The sequence below is a fragment of the Suncus etruscus genome, chromosome 13 (genome assembly GCF_024139225.1).
Source record: "Suncus etruscus isolate mSunEtr1 chromosome 13, mSunEtr1.pri.cur, whole genome shotgun sequence".
Lineage (NCBI taxonomy): Eukaryota > Metazoa > Chordata > Mammalia > Eulipotyphla > Soricidae > Suncus > Suncus etruscus.
Genome location: NC_064860.1, coordinates 97,545,815 through 97,556,542, shown reverse-complemented (window position 1 = coordinate 97,556,542; position 10,728 = coordinate 97,545,815). Strand labels below are relative to the sequence as shown.

The window sequence follows — 10,728 nt, the reverse complement described above, 5'->3', positions numbered from 1 at the left end:
ATCACCAGAGGCCTGGGGGACCTCACCCCCAAGCCATCCCCAGTGTAAGCTCAGTTTTGGGGGTCCAATGCCCCATCCATCACCTGACCCTGGTTCTCCCCCAGTAGGAGGGAGAGGTTGAGAGAGTAAGGGGGAAGTTGAGAAGTACAATATTGGGTATCATTTAAATGGAAACCCTCCAGCCCCCCCCCATTCCTCCAGACCCCTCCACTCGTCAGTCCTTTCCTCCCCATGGTCCTCCCTTGGTGGGGGGCTCTGTCGGGTGCAGGGGGGTCGGGCGGGGCTGGGGGTGGGGTTGGCAGGGGACCGCTTCCAGGCCATTGCCGGGCTCATTTCCACCAAGGCGGTGCAGAAAAAAAAAGAAATAAATGGAAACCCTTTAATCATGGTGTTTAAATAAAGATTTATAATAAAATATTAAAATAAAAATAATTAGAAGAAAAAATAACATATATAAATAAGTGGAAACCCTTTTGTGGGGGGTTTGCTCTGGGGTTACTCCTGGCTCTGTACTCAGGAATCGCTCCTGACAGGGCCAGAGCAATAGCACAGCGGTAGGGAGTTTGACTTGCACGCAGCTAGCTAACTTGGGATAGACCCAGGTTTGATCCCTGGCTGAGTGGGACAGGGACAGGAGGTAGCACACACAGGCAGGTATGTATGTGCAGACGCACAGAGAAAGGCATATATGGGAACACATGGACAGCCACACATGTCTATGTCACAGACACACAATCACATGCACAAAACACACACACATGGGGCCGGAGCGATAGCACAGAGGTAGGGCATTTGCCTTGCACGCCACCCACTGGAGCCTACCCGGGTTTGATTTTGGGCAGAACCAGGTTCAACCCCCGACCTCCAGGATGGTCCCCTGAGCCTGCCATGGGACATTTCTGAGCACAAAGCCAGGAGTGACCCCTGAGTGCTGCCGGATGTGGCCCCAAAACCAAATAAAATAGAAATAAATAAATAAAATAAAAAATAAATAAAATATTGGGGCCGGAGAGATAGCACAGTGGTAGGACGTTTGCCTTGCATGTGGCTGACCTGGGACAGACCTGGGTTTGATCCCTAGCACCCCAGGTGGTGCCCCGTGCCTGCCAGGAGCGATTTCTGAGTGCAGAGTCAGGAGTAACCCCTGAGTGCTGCGGAATGTGGCCCCCCCCCAAAATAAATATAAATAAATAAATAAAAATAAAAATAAAATGTTGGAACCAGAGAGATAGCGCAGTGGTAGAGCATTTGCTTTGCATACAGCTGACCTGGGACAGACCCAGTTCGATCCTCAGCAGCCTGCCCCGTGCCTGCCAAGAGCGATTTCTGAGCGCGGAGCCAGGAATAACCCCAGAGCGTTGCCAGGTGTGACCCCAAAACAAACTAACATAAAACAAAACAAAACAAAAACACACACATAGACATACCCCCACGCAGCCTATCCCCACACAGACACACAAACACACACACACACTCACCCCACAAATACACAGTTTACCTCTAACATGCACACTCACCCAACCCGTGGGGCCCTGTCTGGCACCCCGAAAACTCCCGTGGACTGGGGTGAGGGTGAGGTGGCTCGTGGGGGGCCTCTCCAGGGATATGAAACCCTGACAGGCTGGTGGGCAGGTGGGGCAGGGGGCAAAGGGAGAAACCCTTCAGCATGGGCACAGACAAGCGCCCCGCATGCAGCAAGACGCTGCGCCTCGTGGGCACCCACAGCTCACGCAAAACACACACGCGTGGGCGTGGGCACAGGGGGCACATGCTTGCCTGGGAGCCCCAGAGCCCCTGGGGTGGGCAGAGCGGACTTCGCGTGGCCAGGGGCCTTTAAGGGGGTGGCTCCCGCGTGGTGACACCCAGCCCCGGGCCCGCCCCGTCCAGCCCCCGACACGCCTCTTGGGGCGCGGGCCTGCTCTGGCCAGTGCGGGCCTCGGGTGGGACGCCCCGGGGCGGCTCCTGGAGGAGGAAACGCGCCTGGCCACGGTCCCCGGCTCTGCCCAGACGCCCAGAGTCCCCCTTTGGCCCGGGGTGCGGGTGGCACCTCCTTTACCAGGGGTGCGAGGTGGGGATCGCCTCCGATCGCCCGCCCGGCACTGTCCACCCCGCGTGTCTCCAAGCCCGGCCTGTCCACGCGCTTCGGGGCGCGGGTGCCATGTCCTGAGCGTCCCCCAGCCCGGCTATGCGCCATCGCCATGGCCCTCCTGGGCGCGTGGCTCTCGGACGCGCAGTGGCCGCTCCTGGTGTCCCTCTTCGTCGTGGCCCTGGGCACCGTGGGCCTGTACCTGGCGCAGTGGGCGCTGGCCAGGGAGCGGAGCCACGAACAGCCCGGAGAGGGGCCGCCCCTCTCGACCGAGCCCCAGCCGGAGCCCGAGCCTGATGCCCTGCTCGCCTGGATCCTGTCGCGCAAGAGCTGGAGGAGCCAGTGGCAGGCCGCCTGGGTGCGTGCCCTGAACCAGGAGGCCAGGAGAAGAGGGGTGAGTGCCTGCGAGCGAGCGAGCTTGACCCCCCTTGTTGGCCGGACACTCCCCGGTTCAGTGCTCAGCGACCCACACACACACCTGTACCTGGTGCGCCCTGGAAGTTGTGGGGAGTGTTTGGGAGTGGAGAGGAAGAGGGAGGACTTACTCGCCTCCATGCTGCATCAGGGTCACCGCCTGGCCAGGGGGTGCTCGGGCACGCCCTCCCCAAGCATCTGTCCTAGGAAGCAGTCCCCAGCCTGCCCCCCATGGGATGCAGACTCGGTACCCAACTCTGAGCGCTTCCCAGCGTGTTGCGCCCCTCCACTGGTCGCCTGGCCACAGTGCCAGCCCAGCCCCAAGCGCTGGCCGCTCTAGAGACAAAGATTGTCACCCGCGCCGGTCACAGAAGACCGGCAGCATTCTTACAGATGAGTAAACTGAGGCTGGCAGCGAGCCTGAGTCAGTCACCCGCCCCGGGTCACACCGCCTGTGGCTGCCTGAGAGGGACCTCCACGCCCATGGCCCCTGGCCCCATGTGGGCTACTGTTCTCTGCAGCAACTGTGGGCCCTGCTGGTCAGGCTCTCCCAGTGAGGGGCCTGGGTGGGGTGGCGGTGAGGTGGGGGCACCCTGCTGGATGTCATGCCTTGGTGCTGCCCAGTAGGACACTCTGTGCTTTTTGGGTTTGGGTTTTGGGGCCACACCAAGGATGCTCTGTGTTGATTCCTGGCTCTGCGCTTGGGGATCACTGCTGTCAGTGCCGGGGGTGGGGGAACATCTGGGATGCCAGGGATCAAACCCACCGCAAGGCAAATGCCTTCCTCCCCCGTGGCACTATCACTCTGGCTCTGTCTCCCTGCTTTGGACGCATCAGCTTCTGAAATAACCCACAGCAGGTTCTGTACCCCTAAAATCACGTGTGACAGAGTGGCCTTCTTTGGGGGAAAAGCATCCCGGAGGGAAGGGCCCAAGCCCAGGGCTACTGGCATGCAGCCAGTCCCGGTTCCATCCCCCACGCCACATATGGGCTCCTGAACACAGAGCCAAGTGGGACCCCTGAGCACTGACATAGGAGTGAGCACCGAGCACCACCAGGTGTGGTCCAAACCTGCCATTGACCTTGGTGTCAAAATTCTGGTTGCCAGGGTCCCGGGAGAGAAAGAGAGGGTGCATTGGAGTTAGGGCACTTGTCTCCAGGAGACAGAGAGACAGAGACAGACAGAAAGACAGAGACAGACAGAAAGACAGAGCCAAGACCAGGTCATGAAATTCTGGAATTGAGAGAGAGAGAGAGAGAGAGAGAGAGAGAGAGAGAGAGAGAGAGAGAGAGAGAGAGAGAGAGAGAGAGAACACTAAGATTAGGGCACTTGCCTTGCACACAGCCAACCTTGATTAAATCCCTGACCCCACATGGTCCCCCCACCCACCCCGAGCACTGCCAGGAGTAGCATGGCCAGGTAGAGGCACCCCCCTTGGAAAAAGCAAACTTAGGATCTGTCCCCCAGCCTTTCTGGACGTCTTTTGGGGGGCCCCACCCTCCCCATCTCTTCGGGAGCCCCAACTGACCTCACACATGGGAACCAGCCCAGCTGTCTTTTCCCAGGAAGCTGCTTCACTGACTACCACTGGCCAGTACTAGGTACTGGGACTGAGTCCAGGCCGGGCTGGTGACATGGGTGGCGCAGGTGGCTGGCAGTTGTCGGGCGCTGTGTGAGAGGTGAGGGAGTGGTGGGCGGAATTGGGGGGACCTGTCTGCTTCTCACTCTGAGGCCAGCTAATGGGGACTCTGAGAGTCTCAAACCCGGAGCATTAGGGCTGGGCCTGTTGACTCAGTGACCTGGAGGGCTGGAATCCCAGTCTGGCTGCTGCAGGGAGGGCCCAAAGGGAGGCCCGGGGTCACCCGACATGTCCCCTAATATTGTGGGGGGAGGTCTGAGCCAGTGCTGAGGGGTCAGAAGCTTTCATCCAAGCCGGGTTTGTGGGCACCAGCAGTGGGGCCTGGCTGATTTGGGGACCCGCTCCCTCCAACCCTCCCTGCAGAATCTGGTCTGGGCAGCCCCAGATGGAAGGGTTTGCGGACCCATTGGACCCATCGTATCTGGGCGGCCTTCTGTCCACTGTCACCCGCCCTGCCCTGCTGTGGTCCCAGCCTTTTGCTTGTCCCGGATTATCTCTGCCTCCTCCAGCTCTAATCCCCCCGATTAGGGCCGCTGTTGTCCCCCACCAGACCAGCAGCGGCTTAGCCACCCACCCCACCCTGCTCTCCCCTTTCCTGTCCTGTTTTCTCTCCCTCCAACAGCCCAGAGTGACAGAGAGGGTGTGTGACCGAGTCTCACTCAGGGGACACACTGGCTGAGCTCATCCATCTCCACCTCGCCTGACTGCGGCAGGCCATGCCCCTGAAGACAGACGGAGGGGCCCTAAACTCCTCCCACCCCACCCTGGCCCCCTCCCCTCTCCTCACTTGCCCAGAGATCCAAAAGTATTGGGGACACCCCCAAACCACAGGCACCCCTCTCTCGGGTGCCAGCCAAGGACGACTCCCTCAGCCTAGCGATCTCCTTTGCACCTGAACAAATGGGAGGATCCCAGTCCCCACACTGGCCCTCACACCCCAAATCCTTTACAATGGCAGGGAGTTGGAGGGGTTGGAAACATGGTACCTTCGAGCCACCCTCCCCCTGAGAAACAGGTCCTCTCTGCTGGCTGGCACATAGGGGGTTCTGTGCCCACAACCAGGGAGTTCCCTTTGGCCACGAGGTGACACCTGTCCCTAAGCTGTCCTGAGCCCCTCCCCTTCTCGCCCCAATCCCTGTAGGCCCAGGACTGACCCACTGTGTCACTGGACCAGCTGTTTAAGCCCAGAAGTGGGCTCAGTCTCCTCGTGTGTTCCTGGGGTTCAAGCCCAGGAGATTTTGGGGATCACTGTCCCCACTGCTAGTGCTCTGGCCACCCCAGTTCAGCCCAGGGCTGGACAGCGCCTCCTTGGCAAGCTGCAAGATATTGGCCCCTAGGCTGGCTGTGGCTACCTCTAACCAACCCCCACAGGGCTGGCCAAAGCTGTTTGTTTCTATCATCCCAGACCCCCAGTTTTTAGCAGGTGGAGCCCCCAGACAGATGACTAAGACTAGACTCATCCGGGGTCTTTGTAGAAAAAGCAGAGATGGGGCCGGAGTGATAGCACAGCGGTAAGGCATTTGCCTTACACACAGCCAACCCAGGATGGCCCCGGGTTTGATCCCCAGCATCCCATATGGTCCCCCGAGCCTGCAAGGAGTGATTTCTGAGCCCAGAGCCAGGAGTAACCCCTGAGCACTGCTGGGTGTGGTCCAAAAACCAAAAGAAAGAAAAAAGAAAAAGCAAAGATGGGGCCAGAGTGATAGAACAGGGGGGACCCCAATTTGATCTTGACATCCCGTATGGTCCCCTGAGCACTGCCAGGAGTGATTCCTGAGTCATAGAGCTGGGAGGAAGCTCTGAGCATCGCTGGGTGTGGCCCAAAAATAAAAAATAAATTTTTTAAAGGAAGAAAAAACAGAGATGGGGCTGGAGTGATGCTCCATCCAGCAGGGAGAGCTTTTTTTTTTTTTTTTTTTTACCTTGCATGCTGTCGACCCGGGTTCAATCCCCAGCATCATCAGGAATGATTCCTGAGCACAGAGCCCCTAAGAAACCCTACAACATTGCTGGGTGTGGCCCCAAAAGTAAACAAGTAAACAAAAATAGCGATGCTTTTTTTTTTCCTGAGGAGGGTGGAAGGTCTTATTAATAGCAACATGCAGATGGTCTTGGGCTGTCTGGGCTGGAGTGGACCCCCAAAACCCCCAACTCTAGGTCAGCTGGGAGGGAATGAGGGCCTGGGTCTGTCCTGCCCTGTGACCTCTGTGCTCGGGCCCTTCTCTTGCATCACCTCACGTCTGGAAACTTTTCGGGGCTTAGCTCATGGGTCCTGGGCCTCCCTTCCCGCTCAGGTGTCCAACATTTGCTCCTGGTTTTATTTATTATTTATTTATTTTTTTGTTTGTTTGTTTTTGGATCACACCCGGCGGTGCTCAGGGGTTACTTCTGGCTGTCTGCTCAGAAATAGCTCCTGGCAGGCATGGGGAACCATATGGGATGCCGGGATTCGAACCAATCACCTTTGGTCCTGGATCGGCTGCTTGCAAGGCAAACGCCGCTGTGCTATCTCTCCGGGCCCCTGGTTTTATTTTTTGCACTGACACACACAACCCCAATCCCCAGTACCCCCCCCTTCCCTGCTGAAGGCTGACCCCAGGTGTCCGCAAGAGAGAGAGAGAGAGAGAAAAAAAATTAAATAAAAATAAAAAAAGAGAGAGAGAGAATGAGAGGGGGGGAGGGAGAGAGGGAGAGAGAGAGGAGGGAGAGCATTGATAATTTTGCACATCATCCTTGTGAGATCCAGAGCCAGCACAGCCAGTCTCAGCATTCTGTATTTATTCTCCATCCTAGGCGGACTTGGGGGAAGGAAGAGGGGGTGTAGGGTTACTTATGTTCAGCTCTGAGGCAGCCAAAGCTAACTTCCACTCTGTCCCGCCCCCCCCCCCAAACAAGGGCAGGGCTGGGGCAGGGCTGTGTGTGGCCCTGGGCGGCGCTGAGGGGGGGCCTCTGCTGACTGAAGGTCACATTCCAGTTCTGTGCTTCCTTGCTGTGTGACCCCGAGGCCAGATCTGACCTCTCTGAGCATTATCTGTGCCAGGGAATAAATCAGAGTTCAGCGGGGGTGGGGGGGTGGGGGGACATATCCGCTGGGAAAAAGATAAGCACTGGGAGGCTTTTTTTTTTTTTTTTTTTTTTTTTGCAAATCCTTCAGTGCAAAACCTCGTGGGGTTTTTTAAATTGATTTTTTTTATTTTATTATTTTGGTTTTGGGGCCACACCTGGCGGCCCTCAGGGATTACTCGTAGCTCTACATTCCGAAATAGCTCGAGGGACCATATGGGATGCCAGGAATTGTTTTTATTTTATGTTTGTTGTTTTGTTTTGCTTTGTTTTTGAACCACACCTGATGATGCTCAGGGGTTACTCCTGGCTATGCAGTCAGAAATTGATCCTGGCTGGGGGATCATATGGAATGCCAGGAATTGCTTTTAATTTATGATTGTTGTTGTTTTGTTTTGTTTTGCTTTGTTTTTGAACCACACCTGGTGATGCTCAGGGGTTACTCCTGGCTATGCACTCAGAAATCACTCCTGGCTTGGGGGACCATATGGGGCGCCTGGGGATAGAACCATGGTTTGTCCTAGATAGTTGCATGCAAGGCAAAAACCCTACCGCTGTGCCACCACTCCGGCCCCCTTATTTTTTTTAATTTATTTTATTAATGGCTCGTTTAAGAAATATAAAAATAGAAGTGGTAAAAATAAATAATAATTTCAAGTTTCTCTTTCTATCGGCTGTACCTACTCTTCCTTCACCAAACCATAGCTCAGGGATTAGAGCCAGGGAATTAGTATTTGTGTAATATCACTCCCATTTGTAGAAAAGCCTTTTTTTTTGGGGGGGGGATCACACCCGGCGACACTCAGGGGTCACTCTTGGCTCGACACTCAGAAATCGCTCCTGGCAGGCTCAGGGGACCATATGGGATGCCGGGGATCGAACTCGCATCCGTCCTCCTGGGTCAGCCGCATGCAAGGCAAATGCCCTACCGCTGTGCTCTCTCTGGGCCCAGGAAGAAAAGCCATCTTAATAATGGTCACCGTGGGGCCAGCGAGGTGGCACTAGAGGTAAAGTGTCTGCCTTGCAAGCGCAAGCCAAGGAAGGACCACGGTTCGATCACACGGTGTCCCATATGGTCCCCCCAAGCCAGGGGCGATTTCTGAGCACAGAGCCAGGAGTAACCCCTGAGCATCAAAACGGATGTGGCCCAAAAAACCTATATATATATATATATATATATATATAAAATCTTTATATATCGGTCACCGTGTATTTATTACGTCAGCAGCTGACATCACCGTATTGCTGTGCTCAGAAAATGAACAGCTTCCAGGATTCCTAATAAAGCCTTGTTATCATTGTCACCCCAGAGGAAATGAATGGGTACAAAGTCACACTAACAATGCAGGCAATTACCTTGGATCCAGTATCACAATATTTCTCAGGTGGGTGACATTAGCGCCAACCCAGGGGAAGCCGGAACAGCTTACAGTGCTAATGCCTGGGGTGGGGGGATGAATTCCAGCCGCTGTTCACAAGGATGCAGTTTGATTGATGCTCAAATGATGTAGCAACATGGCAAGACACCTTTAATAAATGCTTCTTGGGCCCGGAGAAATAGCACAGTGGTGTTTGCCTTGCAAGCAGCCGATCCAGGACCCAAGGTGGTTGGTTCGAATCCCGGTGTCCCATATGGTCCCTTGAGCCTGCCAGGAGCTATTTCTGAGCAGAGAGCCAGGAGTAACCCCTGAGCACCGACGGGTGTGGCCCAAAAACAAAAACAAAAACAAAATAAAATAAATGCTTCTTAAGAGCCAAGAGAGAGAGCACAGAGGTAGTAGGGTGTCTGCCTCGCATGCACAAGGATGGTGGTTCCAATCCCGGCATCCTATATGGTCCCCCCCCTTGAGCCTGCCAGGAGCAATTTCTGAGTGCAGAAGCTGAGGTGTAGCCCCCAAACAAACAAACATAAACATAAACAAAACACAAAAGGGCTCCCGATGTAGCCACCTCCACACAGGCTGTTACTAGGATTCTCCCCAAGCCCCCCCCCCCCATGTTGATGTTATAACAGGGCAGGAAATTGACCTTGGCGCGGATTTTTTCTGTGAAGTGAAGATGCAGGAATGTCAGTTTTCCGACTCGCATCCTTTCATTGTTCCAGCCCTGGGCAGGGGTTCCCCTGGCCACCCCCGGAGCGAGCTCTGCTTCTCCCTCAGCCAGAAGCAGCTTTCCTGTCTTTCATGGCTCCCTAGCACCTTGATAATGGGGACCAGGACTGATTGTGAGCTTGCCAAATATCCCCGTGTTTTGGTGTCTCCACTCAGATTGTGGATCGTCTCAGTCCAGGTGGCTCCGAGTTCATCGTGTTGCCTCCCAGACCGTCTGGATTCCTCCATCGCATGGTTCTTGCCCGTCTTTCTTTCCCTCTTTACCCTCTGTGCTTATCCACAGCCAGCGTAGATGCTTGGAAACTGTATACAAGACTAACTTTGGTTCACTGACTTTTATCATTATTGTTTTATTATTATTATTATTATTATTATTATTATTATTATTATTATTATTATTATTGTTTTTTGGGTCACACCCGGCAGCGCTCAGGAGTTACTCGTGGCAGGCTCAGGGGACCATATGGGATGCCGGGATTCAAACCACCATCCTTCTGCATGCAAGGCAAATGCCCTGCCTCCATGCTATCTCTCCGGCCCCTGATTTTATTATTTTTAATTTATTTTTACATCTGTCTCTCCAATCTTGCAACAGTTGTATCTGGGATGTTTGCTTAAAAAATGGCTTGTTGCCACATTTCTTTTAAAGTATACTTGCAATTCTGCTGCAGGAACTGTCATTTCTCCCTGCCTGTGTTTTCATTTATTTGTAGCAGTGTGTAAATCACACACACAAGCATGTGTGTGTTGATGTGTTATAGATTTGTGATGTGCTTTACGTAATGAGTCCTGGTGACATCATTGTCATCGTCTTCTTCTTCTTCTTCTTCTTCTTCTTCTTCTTCTTCTTCTTCTTCTTCTTCTTCTTCTTCTTCTTCTCCTCCTCCTCCTCCTCCTCCTCCTCCTCCTCTTCTTCTTCTTCTTTTTCTTCTTCTTCTCCCTCCTCCTCCTCCTCCTTTTTTTTTTTTTGTTTTTTGTTTTTTGTTTTTGGGTCACACCCGGCAGCACTCAGGGATTACTCCTGGCTCTATGCTCAGAAATCACTCCTGGCAGGCTCAGAGGACCATATGGGCTGCCAGGATTCAAACCACCATTCTTCTGTATGCAAGGCAAATGCTTTACCTCCATGCTATCTCTCCGGCCCCCTCCTCCTCCTTCTTTTTTGGTCATACCAACAATATTCAGGATTACTCCTATCCCTGCACTCAGGAATCACTCAGGTGGGCATGGTGGACCATATGGGGTGCCAGAGATTGAACCCAGGTTGACTGCATACAAGGCAAATGGCTCTCCCCGCTGTGCTATTTCTACAGCTCCTTCATTTTGTTTAATTTTGTTTTGTTTTGCTTTGTTTTTGTGTCAGGCCTGACAATGCTCAGGGGTTACTCCTGACTCTGTACTCAGGAATAAGTCC

The 10,728-nt window shown here is 54.1% G+C and overlaps 1 protein-coding gene across 1 annotated transcript in view; it reads left to right on the top strand.

The window, feature by feature from the left end:
- The first annotated feature begins 2,075 nt into the window (after positions 1–2,075).
- Positions 2,076–10,728, top strand: part of C2CD2 (C2 calcium dependent domain containing 2) — a 36,263-nt gene continuing 27,610 nt past the window's right edge. Inside the window, exon 1 of the mRNA XM_049785456.1 lies at positions 2,076–2,480. Within this exon, the coding sequence (XP_049641413.1) occupies positions 2,199–2,480 (282 nt within the window). The 5' untranslated portion in view covers positions 2,076–2,198. The remainder of the gene's footprint in view (positions 2,481–10,728) is intronic.